At 38.2% G+C, this 20638-nt stretch overlaps 1 protein-coding gene across 6 annotated transcripts; it reads right to left on the bottom strand.

Moving 5' to 3' along the window:
• Positions 1-209: 209 nt before the first annotated feature.
• On the bottom strand, positions 210-18892 carry ANGEL2 (angel homolog 2). 6 transcript variants are annotated; one of them, XM_041757148.1, is made up of 9 exons: positions 18611-18810; positions 16150-16475; positions 11178-11434; positions 10446-10515; positions 8477-8898; positions 7404-7530; positions 6936-6993; positions 4482-4645; positions 210-2557 (listed from the first exon to the last, which is right to left on the bottom strand). In XM_041757148.1, the coding sequence occupies exons 1-9, from the start codon at positions 18667-18669 to the stop codon at positions 2406-2408; spliced, it is 1635 nt and encodes a 544-aa protein (XP_041613082.1). In that variant the 5' UTR covers positions 18670-18810; the 3' UTR covers positions 210-2405. The 6 variants fall into 6 exon arrangements, with proteins under 6 accessions (XP_041613082.1, XP_041613097.1, XP_041613088.1 ...); XM_041757163.1 differs by having other exon boundaries at positions 18652-18775; XM_041757154.1 differs by lacking the exon at positions 18611-18810 and adding an exon at positions 18464-18536.
• Between the last annotated feature and the right edge of the window lie 1746 nt (positions 18893-20638).

Here is a 20638-nt window from a genome sequence, read left to right as displayed (position 1 = left end):
TTTACTATATACTTGTCCTAGTAAACTCATTTATCACTCCCTCATCCCTGTCTTCTTCCAGTTTTCAGACTTTACACTCAACACTATTGTTTTGCGCATCTTCATTCATTTACTTAGTATCACCCTAAGAAGGTAATGAAATAGTGTAGAAGGGGCAACAGCCCAGCATACACACTTAGCACAACTACCACAAAATCTCCAGGCACAGACACACTAGAGTAATAATTTATTAGGTGATTCACTGAGACAAAGTGCCAATAACTTGACTTCTCTGTTTCTCCAATCCCTTGAACTCTCTGGATTTCTAACTTGTTTTTTTAGGAAAGCAAAGGGTTAAAAGCAAACAGGTGTTAAATTCCAAAAAAAGGACAAGATTTCAAACATGCATGTTTTCTTGATATCAAAAGGTAAAGTAAAACCAACACTTCTTACCCCACGGCATCTCTTTCCATTTTAACACTTGGCCAGTAGAACACTTGAGAGGGGGGGAAATTTGGCTTCAGCAATTAACCAGATTTAAATGTTTGGGCAGGTAAATACAGGGCTCCAACAGAGTTACCAATTTTTCTGACCAAAAAAAGTAAAGACAAGTGGATAGTTCATTTTAGTGGAGCTTTAAAGACTTGTGAGGCTATATTGACCCTTTGGCCTCTGGTCCGCAAAATACTATGTCCTATATGCTTAAGTAGAAAGCATTTTTATGGATTAACTCTACAAAGTGAAGCACATGTAAAGGGCCTAAAATCAATGTATTAATCAGGACATAAAAAATTACACTTTCACAGAGGTTTTCAGAGATGTTAGTTTAGCAACAACCTATACACAAAGTTATCTGTTAGTAAACTCACATAACACAAAGCAGTAATTAATGAATTTTCATTATTCCCAATATTAAAAGGGGTGATTATACAATTATTTGATGACGACAACATCTACTAATTAGAACATACAATATTCTGCAAACTTACTAGAAAATGTGGAGAATTTTTGAACTAGAGTTAATACTGTAAGTAAAAACCCAAAAAAGTGAGAAATTAAACATTTAAAAATACTGATTTTTAGTAAATCCTTTTAACACACATGCCTTGTTCAGGTAGTCATTTATTTTCTTAAAAAATAACTGTAGTAAATATACTTTAGTACAAAAACCTTTAAAGTCCAGGACATGGAGTAACTACTGCTTTCTAATTTGAGGCATTCTATGAGGAATATCCACTGTAAAAACTTTTATAATTTAGCATAATACAAAATTACTACTTAGTAAAAATGCACATACTTTTTTGATCTTAATGTCTAAAAAGAGGACATGTTCACTTTTTTTGTTTTAAAAATTTTTTATCCAAACATTCACATAGTGCCAACAGTGGGACTTTCTAGGCCTGCTCTTAACCACTTTACAAAAAAAATGTCAGCACCACCTCACACTTGCTGCCTCATGATAAAAGTGACATCTTAGAAACAAAACCACTAAGACAGTTAAAATTACTACTTAAGAGTATTAAGTCTCCAAGCTGGTATCTCCCTGCTAGTTCTGCGGGCTTCTTAAACCTCTGAGGCAAAACCAAAATAAACTTATAGCTGCCACTTTGTTGTAAAGACAAGTTTCCTAATAAATTTCCACAGAATAAAGTCTCTCCCCCAGCCTAGGGATCTCTTCTTGAAACTGAAGAGAAAAAAAAAACTGCCAGGGAAACAAAGGTGTTCTAACCTAGTCTCTGCCTCTCTCAGGCATGCTGGAATGCTGTCACAAGATGGAAAGAGGGCACGTGTAAAGCATCTCACCCACTAGTTATGGTGATCTACATCTCCCAACAAAATGCAGACAATATTACATGGCCTAGGGGAATAATAAGGTAGATTAAGTAATTTGTACGATTTTAGAAAACATTATCGAGACCCCTCAAAACCAAACTAAAATGGTTAGTTGGACATTTATGAGCAATCCAATGATTTCTGAGATGAACTAATTAGGACTCAACAAATAGACCTCACAATGAAATCAGGCCTTCTGGAAGGGAAAGGAATTGTGGTTTGCAAGAACTCAAAGGTACTTTGGATCCACCATAAAGCTTGCGAAAAACATCAACTGAGATTCTTTACTAACTAAAGAGGATGCACTATATTTAAAAATCACTGTCAATTTTACTGGGATTTAGAATAAAAAATATTTACAACTCTTTTACAATAAGGAGTGTTTAGACCTCACTTGTCAGGAAAATATTTTTTCATTATTACAAAGAAAATTGTTGTAAACTTGTTTCTTCTGACATCTGTTTCAAGCATTTCACATAACCTCTTCAGAAACTCCATGGCGCAAAAATAAACATGCAGACTCTCAAGAAATATTTTACATTCTTTGAAAAAGAATATAAATTGGAAAGAAAAGTATATATGTAATCAAAGAGTCAGAGTTCAAGTCTGAACTTAGCCAATAAAGGCAGATGATCTGAAGAGTTATTTTCATTTGGAAGTCCATTAACAGTCCATAAGTCTTGTTCCGTAAGGAGTGATAGTCTGGCCAGAAGTTTCAAGCCACCAACCAGAGCAACTTCAGATCCTATATCAAGGAAAACATATTTAGTGGAACTGTATCAACAGGTCATTTAAAAAATTAAATCATAATCATAAATTAATCACACAAGTCCTTTTTCATTTTTATTATTTTTTAAAGATTTTATTTATTTTATTTATTCATTAGAAACACGGAGAGGGGCAGAGACATAAGCAGAGGGAGAAGCAGGCTCCCCACAGGGAGCCCAATGCAGAACTTGATTCCAGACCCACGGATCGCATCCTGAGCCAAAGGCAGACAGTCAACCACTGAGCCACCCAGGCATCCCCAAGTCCTTTTTTAAACGATGATATATAGAACTTCAGAATTTTCTGGAGTCTAATAGGAAACAGCTTTTAGAATATGATTAAATTTCATACTGAGTTATAACCTAATTATAGTTCTCAGGCACAAAGCAGTTTTTGATGTTTGTTTCTTTTTCTGGTTCAGATTTTTTGTTTTGAGTTCTGCAAATAATCTTTAGAAGAAAATACCAGTGTGTAATACATAAGTATGTTAAAAGTAATTTGAGGAGTGCCTGGGAGGCCCAGTTGGTTGAGTGTCTAATTGTTGGTGTAGGCTCAGGTCGTGATCTCTTGGGATTGCAGATTGTGGGATCAGCCCCATGATGGGCTCTGAGCTCAGTGCAGAGTATGCTCACATACACTCCCTCCCTCTAAAATATTTTTTTAAAAATGTAATTTGAGATTGACAACTACATGAGAAATTCATCAACTATATATAAAGTAGACCCAGCCACAGCTGAGTAGGAAGTTTATCAGGTGACTGGAGAATAAATTAGTATACTTTGGTACCACAGTCAGGGCCCACAGTAGAGTTAAGAGGACCTGCTAACTGTTGTTTGAGATGCTGGCCCATGGCACACTCCCGCCACCTACTGAACACTTACAGAATGACAACTGCCAGACTTGATCTAGGGAGGAGGGATAAGCCATCTCCTGAGTATTACTAGTAAGGTTTTACCATCAATAGGGAGGAAAACACAAACAGAAGAAGAGAAATAGGAAAAAAAAAAAAAAAGAGAGAGAATAGAAAAGTAGCACATACACACAAAAGAGAAAATCAGAAAAGACCAAACAGCTGCCCACATTTTGGAGTTGGGAAGTTTTGGGGATGTTATTTTCTGACTTCCAGTCATTTTAAAATGCATTTTCTTTGCCACATTAAATCCTTTGGTTAATATTTAAAACCCTACTTTCACTGAATCATAGAAGGAAAATGTTTTATCATCTTCACTTTTTGAAACCCCATATTCATATAATGAACTCTTTCCAGAAAGATCCAACATTCCAGAGTCAACATGACAAAACTCAATAGTTGGCACCATAAGCAAGGTCCTGCGATGAAGGCAGTATGCCTTGGTAAAATTTAAGTACAAAATTATCTGATGTTGCTATCATAAACACACACAAAAAAACCCCCAGTAAATTTATCGCAAGTAAAACCAAAGGGCAATATGAGAGACCCATAACTCAGAAGTTGATTGGAACTAGAAGACGGTGCTAAGGATATAATTCTTAGGCAGTAATTTGCTTTGAGGTGCTTCACTGCCTCCATGTTTTACAAGTGACTGACAGATTTACACAATTACATTACCAATTTGAAAATCTTTTTAACTTTTTATTTAATTAAAAAAAATTTTAAAGATTTTATTTATTTATTCATGAGACACACACAGAGAGAGGCAGAGACATAGGCAAAGGGAGAAGCAGGCTCCCTGTGGGGGAGCCGATGTGGGACTCGATCCCAGCACTCTGGGATCACACCTTGTGCTCAACCGCTGAGCCACCCAGGAGTCCCAATTTTTAACTTTTTAATTTAAAACTTCACCTAGATGTTTAGCACCTCAACGCTGAGGTTGGAGTTAACTGTATTCTCAAGTACAATGTAAGATACATGCATTCTTTACCTGGCTGCTCAGCAACATCTTCCTTTTCAGCAGAATAGAAAATATAATCCACAGTTATGGCACTTCGGGAATGACAAGTGGTCACTTCTGGAATTCCAGTGTCAGGAAAATAATGTGAATAAACAGATGACAAGCTGAAATGGTGCTGTAAATTTGAAGATAATCTAAATTGAAAAGAAAAATTGCTTAGCATCCATCAAGTTTTTCTTTTTAGTGTCCCTCCTATTTAAAGTACTCTCTGGTTTAATTTCCAGACAATGTTAGACATTCAGACAAGCTTTATTTAAACAGACCACACCAAAAAATAAAATAAAATAAAAAAAAAAAACAGACCACACCACAATTTGGCATTCATTTACTCATGTGGTGATATCCAAAAGCCAGTAACAAGTGGGTAAAAGCTCAATAATTAACATATTAATGTCACTTATTAATTATATCTGAGAGTCTGCACTTCCTAATAAATATGCATTCTAAAACTAGAAGTTGTTGTGTCTTTAAGAAAATGTGGCCTTTATGAATGTTATGTACAACCCACCAGACTTTTGATGTCAGAAGAACTATATTTTTCTATGATTATTCTTACTATGTATATATTAGGTAATTGTGTACTGCATCTTAAAATAGCTTCTAATAATGGTTAATATTTATCCCATGTTACAAATACATGCGATGTAACAAAGGGTTTAAAAATAATTTCCAATAAATACATCTTGAAGTTTAAAGACCTTTTATACTGTGAAAAAAGTTATAGAACTTTTTAAAATTTAACATTTAACAAACATCTAAGTTCCAGGCACTATCTTAGGTGCTTAAGATACACAAAAAAGATGCTGCCCTGCTTTTTGAAGAGCTCAGTGTCAAGGAACAAAGGTTATTCTTCCAAGATGCCCTTACTTTCAAGTTTTAGCAACATTTTATCTCTAAGGACTTATATTTACAGTATCATCAAATATAAAATAGGTTCCCTGTAAACTTCTCTATCAATTTTTTGATTTATAGATATAAGCTCTGCATATAAGCACATTATATTTATATATAGATACTTAAAAGTATCTTTTCTTATACCTCATTTTGTTATAAAAAGATTTTAGAATTACTCAAAACCAAGTACTTGTTAGAGTTGTCCTTTTGTTAATCTTACAGAAGTTTTTACTATATTTGAAGGGTTAAGTCATGAATTTTTAAATATGCTTTTTTAAAAATTCAAAAAATGTTGCTTCGTATCTTACTAGGTTCTTATATAAGATAATATTTTCTCAATACAAAGCATACAAAGTAAAATAAGACCAAGAAGAAAGTAGATAAAATGAGTAAGAGGAGATTCTAATTCAGTCCCTAAATGCAAATGTTAAAACAAAAATTATAACTAATAAAAGAGCCACAATATAAAATCAAGACATTTCAAGAATCTCCCAAAGAGATGAGATTTAAGTCTCCATCTATTTCTCAACCACAGCCCTAAATATTCATGCTTCTTTAATAATAATGAATCCAGGTATCTTCATCCCTCCACCTTCGATAACTTTCCTCTGTAGTTCAAGAGATATAAGTATCTATGTAAACTATTTATACTGGCATATCTTCTTTCAATCAATTTTCCTATAGAGATCTAGTAAGTCAAAGGAGGTTAAGCAACCTCTTGAAATCTGAAAGGTATTTTCCTGTGACCTTGACCTTTGTTTAAATATGTAATAGCAAAAAATTTCAGAGTACTAGCTGAAGTACTCTATACTTACGCTGAAGTACCAAATAGTACTCTATTTGCTTTAACTAACACTGCTTAAGCCTTTACTTACTATGAATTAAACATTAGCTTTCCATGCTTTGTCTCATGTAATCCTCCCAACTACCCAAAGTATAAATATGGAAACTGAATCTCAGAGATGGTGAGTTTCTTGCTCACAATCACACAGCTAAAATGAAGCATAGGTAATACTCAGGTCTCCTTGACTTAGGAGCTAGCATTCTGGGGATGCCTGAGTGGCTTAGTGGTTGGGCACCTGCCTTTGGTCCAGGGCATGATCCTGGAGTCCTGGGATCGAGTCCCACATTGGGCTCCTCACGGGGAGCCTGCTTCTCCTTCTGCCTATGTCTCTGCCTCTCTGTGTGTCTCTCATGAATAAATAAATAAAATCTTTAAAAAAAAAGGAGCCAGCATTCTTCACCAGCATGGAAAAACATCCTTTTCATTTTTATCCAAGTGATTTTTAAGAAATAATTTTTTTAAAGATTTTATTTATTTATTTGATAAGAGGGAGCACACAAGCAGGGCCAGCAGCAGGCAGAGGGAGAGGGAGAAGCAGGCTCCCCACTGAGCAGGGAGCCCAATGTGGGGCTCGATCTCAGGACCCTGGGATCAGGACCTGAGCTGAAGGCAGACGCTTCACTGAGCCACCCAGGCACCCCGAGAAATGAAATAGTAAATGTCTACTGTTACTTTGCAGAACTCACTTTTCAGTTGTCACTAGGACCTCTGTTTTGTCCAGCTCTGTCTGTGTCAGATCACTGTCTGTAAGAACAAAAAGAAATACATGAAACTATCAGTATACTGTTCGGTTCTAGTTTGCCATAGAACAGTCCTCTTACTCTAGGATGATATTCAAGACGTGTCTAGTTTAGACAGATGCCTAGTTAAATGTTCTAACTGGGAATCTATATGTCTTGACGGTCTCCATAATTAGCAAAACCGAAATGCAAACATTTCCAAGGCAACATGCAAGTAATTCATGCAGATAATTTTGGAAGATCAACTTAAAGTGGTAACTTTAGAGTTCATTATAAAAAGGAAAAAGCAAGTATTATGTTTTTATATATGAATATTCATCCCTGAGATGTCATCCCTTAAAAAATTTAGTTTGAGGTCTTCAAAGGGAACACTATTATCAAGGCAGACTGCCAAAATGTACTGCAAACACTTACCTGTATTTTCTACTTTTGGTAACTGCTGTACCTCATACACACAGTTCTGTGAGATACCTAGGTTTGGGGGCCAAATTGGAATAGATAAAATTCTTTGTCCCCGTGAAGACTGTTCCTGGCCAGATACCTAAACAAAATTTCAACAGGTATCTTAAGTGAAAAGATTTTAAATAATTTATGTATTGAAAAGTTTATGTCTTAAATAAGAGGAAGCCCAAGAATGATAAATATTATCATCTATTATTATTCATCATAGTAAGTGATTATTTGTGCTTACGAAATCTTATTCAAATACAATCCAGAAAGCAGTTACTATTTACATAAAAATGGCAATATTTCCGTTTCCTGTACATGTTACTCTAATTGGGACATCTATATGATCTCTAACTTAGGACTAATACTGCCTCTCCGTTTTTTTTTTTTTTTAGGATGCCTCTCCTTTTTGCTTTGTGCAATTATATTAATATAAAATATTACATATTTTATATAATTATTATATGAAATACTAAGAGATCAATTCTTACAAAATTTTAAAACTATCACTCAAAACTTAGTGGTGGAGAGTTTACTTTGGTTCAAATCTGGAAGACCAAATGATCTGAAGTAAGCAACAGAAAGCACAATGAAGATTAAACATGCAAGAAACATGGGATATAGTCAGCTAAGAAATTAAAAACCGTACATAATAAAGAAATATTAGATTACTGTTTGGCCAACTATATTGCCCACATCCAGCATTCAAATTTCTATCAGGCCTCTTTATGAGTAGTTCCCTATTTATGAAGTATTAATGTCTATCAATGCTTTTATTTTTCTTCTTCTCTCCCATTTTGGATTTTTTTCTGCCTGCCAATTCCTCCAAATAGAACGCTGCCATGCGTTAAGACGGGAAAGATGAAATTCCACCGAGTGAGGATCATTACTTATTAGTAGCTGGGGAACATCATCATAGCCTGGTAGAGTGAGGGTACGAGGTCATCAGGTTTTCAAACAGCCACGTGATGGCTCTCCTCACATTACAGTGAACAGAGAGACTAAGTCCACCTCCTAATAATGAGGAACCAGGCACTTACCTTGCCGATGGCAAGTCCTTCATAATTCAATTTTCCTTCCTTTATAAAACTATAGAGTGGAGAACCAGGAACAGAATTAAAGTCACCACACATAACAATAGGGCAGAAGCTGCCATCTTTCTGATGGGCAACACTGGAAATCTCTGCCAGAAGCATTGCCAACTGGGTCAGCTTAATATCACCTCGCCTTGGATTATACAACAGATGTGTGTTAGCTACACAGATCACAGGAGAGGCAGCACTTGGAATTTTGGGCTGCAAGAGTAACACTAATCCAACATTGTCTCTGTCCAACAGAGGAACGTCACGGCGATAGAATTCCACAGGGTTCACTGATAAGAGTGCAAATTTGGAATGTTTGAAGCAGATGGCACAGCCATCAGGTTTCCTTCCTGTCCGCATTTTGTATTCACAGTGATAACCTACGAAGAAGAAAGAAGTTTAACACAAGGACTCCCAAATATTACATATATATGGCAAAACACAGCTCACCTAATATATCTGAACAACATTCACTGAAGAGTAATCTGCAAAGCATTAATAATGTAGGATGTTAAGTTTGGGACTGGGTCTAGGTACCAGGAATGGGTCTCCTTACAGGTAGACTTCAGTATTAAATATGTTAATGTGCATTATCATACTCTCATTTCTGTCCTAGTAAATGTTGTGACAAAGACATTAGGGCCTTATGATAGTTTACACCCCCTCGACCCACCAACCCATCTATGACCTTTCTACCTCCAACTCTTCCCTATATGCTCCACCCCTCACACACCTCACCACCTGCCTTCAGGCACCTCTATCTCAGGGCCTTTGCTTTGGTATTCCTATTGTCTGAAAGGCTCTAGGCATGGCTTATTCCTTCATCTTCTTCAAGTCTTTGCTCAAATGTGTTACCTTCTCTGATTGTTTTGTTTTGTTTTTTTTTTTAAAAGACTGGCAGTCTTTTTTTTTTTTTTAATATTTATTTATGATAGTCACAGAGAGAGAGAGAGGCAGAGACACAGGCAGAGGGAGAAGCAGGCTCCATGCACCAGGAGCCCAACATGGGATTGGATCCCGGGTCTCCAGGATCGCGCCCTGGGCCAAAGGCAGGCGCCAAACCGCTGTGCCACCCAGGGATCCCATTCTCTGATTGTTTAAAATTGAAACCAGACCCCATTCTACTTTCCTGCTTTTCTCCAAAATTATCATTACCTAATGTGCTATTTAAGTATTTATTTGGTATACTGTTGGCCTTTCTCCACCAGAAATGTGAGCTCCAAGGACAGAGACTTTTTATCTATTTGGCTCACTGCCATGTCACTACGGCCCAGAATACTGCATAGGATATAGGAGACATTAAAAAAAAATATTTACTGAGGAATGAATGCAAAGTAGGCATTTCTTAAATAGATGAACTGTTTTTGAGAAGTGTTCATTCATCAAACAAGTTTTTAGCTTGTACCCACTAGTTACTGGTAGATACTGGTGTTACAATGATGAACCAGACACAATGGTCCCTGATATGGAACTCAGAAACCTAGAGGTCTAGTGGTGGGTAGAGAAACCCCTGGCAAGGAATCTATTAAGAGATTCTTAGTATTTTCTGTGTGAATTAAAATTACAATTCAAGGGGAATCTGGGTGGTACAGTCAGTTGAGAGTCTAACTCTTGGTTTTGGCTCATGTCGTGATTTTAGGATGGTGGGATTGAGCTCACGTCAGCCTGCTTAAGATTCTCTCTCCCTCTGCCCTTCCCCACCAAAAAGAAAGAAATCTTTAAAAAATAATAAAAAATAAAATTATATATCAACCTGAAAGCTCCCACTTGAAATACCAAATACCTACCTTCTGAAATGGGTATTAAGTTTTTTCAAAATTAAGATTTTTTTTGCCCAAAATATCACACATCTTTGTTAGCAACTTATACTTTAACAACATGGGAGTCTTTCAAAACAAATCTGGCTAAAATAGAAGTTACAATGTACCCAAAGATTCCAAACTTGGCCTGATCTCTGCTCCATAATGATCTTCTTGAACTTCTTGCAAACAAAGTACCTTGGAAGAAAAAAATGGCTTGAATTAAAACAGAGAGCAAACATGAATTTTCTGATGCTTTCATCTTTAAAAAAAGACTTCTAAAATTCTAAAAGCCTAATAAAAGTTTAAATAAAAAGACATAATCCTTTTTTCTTGAAGCTATTAAATTAACATTTCCAAATCTGATTAGTCCCCAAAAATCTGGCCTTTAATTACATGAAGCTCTGTCTCTTACTATCCCAAAATGGTATTTCCCAAAAGAAATATTTTTAATTTACATGCTGGGATATTTTTACTGAATTAAAATGTTTATTAGCACTAAATTCTTCTAGTCCTTTATCAAGATGATTTCTTTGAATGCATCTAGATTTTTACAAGAATGACTTACATTTCAAATCAAAGGAAATAATTACAGAATATTTAACACACTGCCAGTCCCTGTCTCAAAACTAACTGATAAGCAGAACATTTTGGATCTTTTTTGAAAATTTAATGATTATTCATACCAATAACCATTAGCAAATGACTCTTTGGAAGTCATGATACGCTGTTAAAAACTGTTCTATCACTGCATTTAAAACTATCTTCCCTTCTTACCCCACAAACAAAAAGGATAAAACCATTTAGTTCACAAATGAACTTTTCTTATGTGAGGAATTTTGATGATATTCTGCACTTACATCTGCATCAAAGTGTTTAATTTCTTTCAGAATATTGGGAAACCTAAAGCTCCAGTGTAAAACTGGCCGCCGGCAGTGTCTATAGAGGTGTGAATTGTCTTCCAATAAATCTTGTGAAAGTATATTATAGGACATCACTGAAAAGTCAAACTTGTTATCACTGTCTTCACATGTGGGGTCAACATTTTGGTCTCCTAGGATCTTCGTCTTGTCTTTATTATGGTTACACATATATTCCCAATGTCGTTGTATTGCGCCTGTTGAAATATATTGAACAAAATATAAAGAATTAATGAAAAAGAGACTATATATTTTCCTGTATGTAAGTTTTTTCTTGCCTTTTAAAAATTCTTACAGGCAATGAACAGAATGTTTTTCCCTAGGAAATGGCAATACAGCTTTAGGTAACTAGAAGTTGTCATCAAATTGAGTACAAAGGCAATAAAATGATATAATGAGTGACCAACAGGTGTAAAATTTAAAAGGATCTAGCAAGTCATTTCGGAGACAGAGTGTTATTAATAAGGCTAAGACTATGTAGAGCTTCTCGCTTATGGTTAGGAAGTGCCTCTGTCAGACATGGCACCTTCATAACCATGATAATATACAGTTGACCTTTGAACAATGCAGGGGTTGAGGGGTGGGTTAAGGCACCATGCAGTTGAAAATTTGCATAAAACTTTTGACTACCTCAAAACTGAACTACTAATAGCCTACTGCTGACTAGAAACCTTACCAATACCATTGACGGTAGATTAACATGTACTTTGTATATGTTATATGTATTTTATAATGTGTTCTTACAATAAAGTAAGTTGAAGAAAAACTATTAAGAAAATAATCAAGAAAATACATTTATAGTACTGTACTTATCAAAAAGGTCGAGTGTTGTTCAAGGGTCAACTGTATTTGTATGTCACAGTTGAGTTTTCAGTAAGATGATTTCACACTGTGGTTTATTTCCTATTAGTAAGATAAGATCATCAAATGATTAAGTTCTAGAAATAACTCATCTCAGAATTCTGGTTTAGACACGAATGAGGGTGTATGATGGCAATATATGGAAGCGGTATTTAGTGGAACTACACAGACAAAATGAACAAAAGAAATCGTTTTAATGCACACTAAAGCAGAAGTTAAAGGTAACATAGTTACAGAATGCGAGTAAGCGACAAGGACTGGTTGAAGAACCTAGCATGCAGCAACCAGTAATGTGTGATGGTTTACATTCTACAAAGACACATGGACCCTGACACAGTGACGGAGAGAGAATCAAAAAGCATTTGATTTTACAATTATAGGTCCTCGACTTAGAAATAAATGACCTAGCAACATACACACACACACAAATATACATACATACGCCCCCTCTGATCTTGTCTCCCTCACCCCACCATGGAGGATACTCTTACTGCCATGGAATTCATGAAGAAAAATGTAGAACTTTTAGAGATTCTATGAACTCAACAGAAGGGGAAAACAAGAAATGGGAAGCACTTGGGAAAACAGATTTGGAGATAAGTTTTTCAAGCATGATTAAGTTTATAGGAAAAATCACAGTCTTAGAGTATCTCCCTTTCACTGCATGAAGGTTCTTACTCTACTGGATTACAATGCCTAAGATTCTACCAATTAAAAATTAAATTGAGGAAAAATATTCTATACACAGGAGGGAAAAAGATCAAAAGGAAATGCACCAGTATTTTTAAGAGCAGTTATCTCTGAGTGGAAGAACTGTGGCTAATTTTTCTAAATCTTCCACAATGATGATATACTCACAATCAGAATATCAATATACTCTGAAAATGTCAATAAAGTGGAATTTAAAATGCCCTCTAGTGAGTGAGTTTAGTAAGACTGCTTTCCTCAAAATCTAAATGTTGACTGTGGTTGTACTTGAGGGAATAGACATTTTGACCAGAAGCTACAAGAGGAAGATCCTTTTAATGAATAGCGAGGTCTGGATGGAACAGGGGTGTTGGAGACAGGATATCATGAAGGTACTAAGAGCATGAGGAGAAGGATAAAGGGAAAAAAGGTGGATGGAAAGAAAATCAAAAGCCTTCCAGGATTACAGAACTTAGTCTGGAGCTTGTCCCATACCCAGGAAAGGTACAGAAACTATCCCCTTCTGTATGTATCCTTCACTGAATATGGAGAATCTTATCTGCAAAGGCCCAGAACTAGAGCTAATTGCACTGACTCTGCAGGACTCCTCTGAAATTTTTAACAGTTTCTATGGGGAAAACAGAAGTGGATGGTCGACAACTGATTCTCAAGAACAAATTACCTAGAACACAATTTATTCATAAATTGGGGACTGTCTATGATGGTTTTAGCCATAAATCAGTCTTCATACGTATGAGAGATGCAAAGGGCTCTAGTCATGCAAACAAAATGCAAGCTACCATCACAAATTTACAGCACTACCCTAGTGTCACCACCACATTAAAATAGGAAAGATGAAGGTCCAAAAAAAGTTGTTCATATTTTCTTATAAAATATGTATATGTAAGGGCATATAAATGCATTGAGACTGTATTGTCCTGACAAGCATTGGTAAGCCAGCTCTTTTTGCAATTCCATTTCTGAAGTAACTGAAACCATAAGCTTATGTAATTAATGGAGTGGCTTTCAAACTTCTAGATCTTGTACAACTCTGGCATTACTTTTCATGTCATGACCATCAACTCCTGGTATACTGGGGCTGGGATGATGGGGTAAATACATACTTTCTCCTGAGCACATTTGCTTTTAATAAACATACAGAAATGTGTTTGAACGCTAGGGTTCCATGGAAGACAATTTGAAGAGGACTGATAGAGATGACAGTCTTTGGCCTTCATATACTTCACAACATAAAGTCACACTACAAAAGCTTATATACCTTCCATGTCAGGAGGAACAAGGTGATCACAGCAGAGAAGACAGATGAATCAAAGAAAGTAAGCAATAGGCCTGATCAGGTTTTTAGGGGGCCTAATTAAAAAGTCATAATTGTGTCACACAAATCCTTCAAATGCCACTTTAAAGTGATAGGCAAGTTAGAAGGCTGTTCTCTTGATGGAAAAGTATTAGTGAATTATCAGAAGTCACAAATATGGCTTAACGAAGAGCATTTTCCTTCACAATACCTAGGAAGAATGGACATATAAAGAGTCAGGTCGCAATCAAAGTTTATCAGTATGTAAATGTAATCCCCCATTCATTAAAGGGAAAACAACAACACCACGATTTTCTGAGTACCTCCTATGAAGCCAACAGTGTATTAGGCACTTTGATATATCTCATTTCATCCTCAACAGGCTTTCAAAGTAGGCATTACTTCACACTAGGAAATCAAGGAGCAGAGAGGTTCCATAACCTGTCCAGGTTCACACAATAAGTGGTGGAGCAGAATGAGAACGGGGTGGTTCCTGACCGCACACTTAGAGGTCAGTATGCCGCAATTCCACCTGAGAGCACACCAGATTTACAAAAGGCTAAACAAGAGAGCAGTGTGCTGACCTGATGAACAATGAATACAGGAATGAAAAGCAATCTTATGTCATCATACAGCCCTAGATTTATAGGTTATAGATTGATTGTTCTCAGGAACCTAATTTTAATCCCTCTAAGTACACCTTTCATTCATTCAAATGAGTATTTGTTGATGAACACATGCTGTGGTCAAGTACTATACAAACAGATTTTCACTTTCAGTGCTTAAAATTTCTACTCAAATGTATAGTAGAATTTCTACTTAAAAGAACACTAATCTTCTAGCTAACTTCTAGCTTCTTCTAACTCTGACTTCCAAGTGAGACTCACTCTGAATGTTTTCCTTTGACAAACTTATGTTAGCTCCTTATACCTTAACACCTACAAGTCTATTTCCAAATACCTTCAGAGGAATTATCTTCACCGAAAACCACAGCTTAGTAAGAAAGACGACTCGAAATTCTACTTAGATAATTCATATATACTTTGGGGGAGGAGGCGGGGCTGGCAGCACAAAGGGAGTCTCGCAAATTATTTGGAGTAAAAAGAATATGACAAAACTATAAATTATCAACATACTTAGAAAAATATTTCTCAAAATTGAATAAGATATGGTCCCCTTAGTAAAAGATAAAACTCCTCACAGACTCTCAAGATTTTATCAATAGAATTTACTATGAGAAAAAAAAAAGAATTTACTATGAGAAATACATTGAATAAGCTAAAATCTTATTTTGTAAGAAAATATCTTTCATTTATGATTGTGTCTACTTAAGAATATCTTTTTGTCTTACATAAAAAAGTTAGCATTAAAGTGGTTGGTTCAGTTGGTAGAGCATGCAACTCTTGATCTCCGGGTTGTTTGAGTCCCATGTTGGGTGTGGACATTACTTAAAAATAAAATCTTCATGGGACACCTGGGTAGTTCAGCGGTTGAGCGTCTGCCTTTGGCTCAGGGCATGATCCCAGAGTCCCGAGATTGAGTTTCACATCGGGCTCCTGGCATGGAGCCTGTTTTTCCTCCCTCTGCCTGTGTGTCTCTCTCTGCCTCTCTGGCTGTCTCTCATGAGTAAATAAATAAAATCTTCAAAAAAAATTAAAAAATGAAATTTAATTTTTTAACAGATATGTGGACTCCCAAAAACATATACCAATTAGGAAGTCTAAGGACCTCTGTTTTAAAAACAATGGATTTGATAATTATTTTTAATGTTTTAATCTAGTCCTACATTCTTTTGCAACCTATTCTCTCTCTATATATACTTTCTTCTATATTTATTACCAGAAATACACAATAAAAGATAAAAATAGATATTAATAAAGACTTAATTTTTAAAAAACAATTTCCTTTTTCCTAACGGAAAACTACTAGCTGAAAATAAATGCTAAACCCCTCCAAAACCTGGAGGAGGTCTTACGGATTATCAGATAGGAAAGTTTCAGTAATTCTATGGCTTCTGTCTTTCTGCACCAAGATAAACGTCACCTTTACCTTGGTGTTTTCTTCGTTTTGATGAAGGTTCATCTCCCTCAGAGTTCATGATGTAACTAGAGAGATGAATCAAAGAGGTCTGGCTCAGGTTGTCAGGTCTCCAGTTCCAGTACTGAAACGGAGTTCTAGACTCAAACAAACAAGGTGGTCTCCAATTTAGTGAAAAATGCCTACTACTGAAGTATGGGTAAGGAGCACGAGAATAATGTCCAGGCCACCTCATACAACTAGAAATATGTCTGTTCCAGCAACACCTTTGCAGATTCTCCCACGGTGTCGTCCAATCTCTGCCCAGACTCTTCTGGTGATGGGGTAACATGGGGTATCTAAAAGAAATAAATACACTCCTTGAGGTACCACTGTTTGTTCAGCTCTGACACCCAAAATCCAAATCTGTTTCCTCAAGGGAAGATAATGTCTAACATTTAAAATCTGACTTCTGAATCTATGAAGGCGGGGGGAGAGGGGAAGAGCCATGATTCAATTATTAGTAGCAACATCTCAAAACTCTCCCTAAACACCTACGAATGTATTTGAAATAATATAGAATCTAGCAGGCTCCCAAAATACCACACACTTCAAAATGCCCTTAGTTCACCTGAGAGATTAATCAACCATCAAACCAGTTTTCACAGTAGCTTTCTAGTATCTAATAAACTCTATGGATAAATAAAATCCACAGCAAACATAATACTTGATTCAATAGGGAACACTTTAGCCGAGTACAATTAAAGCGAACCACTCCTCCAACTTGGGTTTGGAGTAGAACCATGTTTTTGAACAGTTTTTTTTCTTTTTTTTTTTTAAGCCAAGATTACATTTTCCAAACATATGTATAGCTAAGAAAACAAAAACCTATCACAATTTCACAAAACTACCTCTCTTGCTAATCAGTAGGTAGAAAATGGATTTTTCCATCCTTTTTTTTTTTTTTTTTTTTTTAAGGCATGCTTCTCTTTGAGGGAAATGAAACGGGACAGCGATTACTTATTAATAATTCACCAATACCTCAAACCCAACAGCACCAACTTACTGATGATCCAAAATCTCTCCAAAGTAGTGTTATCATTAACTTGAACAGATAACGTTGCCCTCCAGCTCCCTTAAGAAAGAAACAATGCCACCTAAGCACCATCTTCTTACCATACTATTGTGGCAAAATTTTCAAATTCAGAGGACTTCTATCCTTTTCCAGAACTCATTAAAGGTACACTTCCAAGATATGGTTATTAATGTCCACTTCTACCACCAAAGAAATTTTACTTAAACTGTATTTGACGTTTATATATATATATATATAGTTTCATTTTAAAGGCATTCAGGTTTTTTTTTTTCATTTAGGTTTTTTATTATATACTTTTGTTGTTTATGCATTCTCAAACTGTTCTCTAAATTCGACTTAATTGTACATCTTTAAGGGCATGACATGGGCGGACTATTCTGCTTCGTGACAACTCTGAAAGCCGTGGAGATTTAGGTGCTTGCTCCATTCCTTTTCTACCCTAAAAAGCTACCGTACTGAAATACAATTCTTAGGCTGCAACACTTATTCTCTGTATGTGTAGTTACTTATATATAGACGTCTTTTTCTCAAGATGATGAGCTCCTTCAAGGCCAGAGCTTCTCTTATTCGTCTGAATCCCCCCAGTGCCTAGCACAGTGCCTGGCACACAGCTGGTACTCAGGAAAACATAGTTGAGCTGAATGGTCACCAAGCCCCGGACGGCAGGTGATTAAAACCAGATCCCCAGAACTTATACGATAATTAATGCAGTGTTGTGTTTTCCAGGTGCGGCACACCCGTCCGTTCCATGCAGCACACAATTACATTTTTTGTTTTTTTGATTTTCCGCATCTAAGTCTTTATCAGAAACAAAACAAAACAACAAAGCAAAACCCATCACGAGCACATCGAATGCAAGATTTCGTGCATACGGCTTAGGGGGCACCATAATAGGGGCAGCAGAAGTGCTTTTATTTTTTCCCCCCACCAAAAAAAGAATCAATTTCAAAAAAAAAAAAAAAATGTAGCACACACAAGTGCGGAACGAGAATTCTACCGACAAACATCGGGGCGTGCGGGCGGCTCGCGCGCCTCCGCCCGGGCCAGGCCGCCCCGGGACCCACGCGCCCCGGCCGCGTCGCCCGGAGCTCAGCCCCCCGCGGGTGCGGAGGCCTGCGAGGAGGCCGGCGACCCGGGGGCGGGGCTGGGGCGCTGCCAGGGCGGGACGGCACGAGCCCGCCGGCGACCGCTCGCCCCGGCCCGGCCCGGCCCCGGCCTCCGAGCGCCCCGCCGGCTGCGCGCCGGGTTTACCTATCCCTCGGGGTCTCCGGAGGCTCGTCCCGGCGGCAGCGCCGCCCGGACCCTCTTCCTCCGCCTTCCTCCCGCCCCGCCCCGGGCTGACCCGGGCCGCCCGCGCCCGCCCCTCCCTCCTCCCTCCCGCCACCCAGCCCTACTGACCGGCCTCTCCCCACCACACAGCGGCCGTAGCCCCTCCTCACACAGCGCCACGCTTCCATCTTCCCCTCTGCGGGCGTCCGGTTCCCAGGCCCGGGGCTCAACCTCGACCTCTACACGCGACTCGGCGGCCGAGAGCGCCAGGGCTTCCCCATCCCTAGACGTCGGGACTCCGGGCCCGGCTGCAAGGCATGCTGGGAGCCTCCGGCTCGTCGGCCGCCAAGTCCCCATCTTGCGCCGCGAAAGTCCCCGAATTGCTTCAACCCCGACTTGCGTTCAGGTTAGCATGCGCAGAGCGTGCGGAAGCCTGCGCAGCCATTTTGGAACAGGGCAAACACCCGACCTCTGTCTTAAAGAAACAGGAGCTGAGCCGCGGGCCGAACAGCTCTGTGAAGGCCTACGGGAGGGTCCCGGGGTGGTGACAGCGTGAGAGCTTAGAAGAAAAAACAAAAAAACCCAAAAAACATGTGTTAGCATATTTTTATGATGTCCTTGGGAGATTCGTAAGGCGGATGCCCGAATACCCTTCTCTGTGTTCCCGTGGAACAGTGGTGCCGGGGATTTTTGCAGTTAATTTTGTGGGAGCACATCTGCAGGGGTCGCTTTTAGGTGTGTGTGTGTCTTTCCCAAATTTAGTAGATTCTAGATTATTGGAAAGCCTTTTTTTTTTTTCTTTTAGCAAAGCAATAGAAGTTTATTAAGCAGAGCTACAAGAGAAAGCTCTCAAAAGAGAGGGGTCTCGGGGTGCCCGGGTGGCTCAGTGGTTTAGCATCTGCCTTCGGCTCAGGGAGTGATCCCAGGATCCAGGATCGAGTCCCACATCAGGCTCTCTGCGAGGAGCCTGCTTCTCCCTCTGCCTGTGTCTCTGCCTGTCTCTCTCTGTTTTTCATGAATAAATAAATAAATCTTTTTAAAAAAAGAGGGGGGGGTGTCCCGACATCGTTCCCCTGGAAAGCATTAAGTGGAGACTCTTCAGAGAGACACAGAGAGAGAAAGTGAGGAAGAAGAATAAAGGGGGGGTGGATCCTGGAAGGCAGATTCACTGCTTTTGTAGGGAGAGCAGTGGAGTAATTTATCAGGAAGGCATGTATGTTATCTGGTATGTTAATGAGGAATCAGGTACATTTGAAAGACAGTTTCCCTCTATAAATACAGTTGGTTGCCATCATTTGTTGCAGTTGTGTTCTCTAAAATGACTGCCCACGCTGAATTAAGGAATATTGAATTTCTAGAGATCTATTTTCTATTGAGTGAGAGATAGCAGGGAGTCTGGTTTGTTAGTCTTATTTCTCTGTCTTGAGGTCAAGAATTCTGTGCCCACTGGGTGTCAGGACTAGTGAGTGAGTTTTTGTGATTCTGTGTTGCCTCTAGTGGAAATACAGGGAGGGGTTCCCAAGAGCCTCTGGTGGCATCGACTAAAAAAAAACCCAAACAAACCTTGTTTTATGTGTGTTTCTGCTTCAAGTCACCTCATTTAGAGTATATACTTTTGACTCACCAACATTGAAATCGTGGCCGGTAGCACTATAACTCAGGCACCAGTGAAGCTTATCTATCACCCATGTCTTTTCATGTGCTTAGGTACGCGAGACAGCACTTAAGCAGTGCACTTGATTTTAAACAGCAAAATCACCCACAAAAAGTACAAAAATGGGAAAAACGTGGTACGAAATAAACTGTTGCAGAGGACACTCATGTATAGTGTGAGCGCTGAAACAAGAATGCCTTAAGCCTCTCCTGGGTACATGCAGGTTGGATAACTCAACTTTCCCCCACTCTGCATATGTCCGTGAATGATTGAAAAGCACCTGTGGGGCACCTGGGTGGCTCTGTGGGTTAAGCATCAGACTCTTGATTTGGGCTCAGGCCATGATCTCAGAGTTGTGAGATCAAGCCCCCATCCTCCATCCTGGACCTCTATGCTGAGGGTGGAGCCTACTTAAGATTCTCTCTCTCTCTCTCTCTCTCTCAAAAAAAGGCACTTGCAAGTATTGATTTTGGAGTTACAGATAAATTTTAGTAGTTAGGCAA

The sequence above is a fragment of the Vulpes lagopus genome, chromosome 1 (genome assembly GCF_018345385.1).
Source record: "Vulpes lagopus strain Blue_001 chromosome 1, ASM1834538v1, whole genome shotgun sequence".
Classification (NCBI taxonomy): Eukaryota; Metazoa; Chordata; class Mammalia; order Carnivora; family Canidae; genus Vulpes; species Vulpes lagopus.
The sequence above is the reverse complement of the archived record's forward strand: the minus strand, read 5'-3'. Positions and strand labels throughout refer to the sequence as shown.

Excerpts from the sequence above, each read along its gene's own strand:
- ANGEL2 (XM_041757148.1), bottom strand. The coding sequence starts at position 18,669 with ATGGAAGCGTGGCGCTGTGTGAGGAGGGGCTACGGCCGCTGTGTGGTG. Across the intron at positions 16,476-18,610 it reads TGTGTGGTGGGGAGAGGCCG|ATACCCCATGTTACCCCATC; the intron begins GTCAGTAGGGCT and ends TATTTCTTTTAG. Across the intron at positions 4,646-6,935 it reads GTCCTAGTGACAACTGAAAA|ATTATCTTCAAATTTACAGC; the intron begins GTGAGTTCTGCA and ends TTTTCAATTTAG.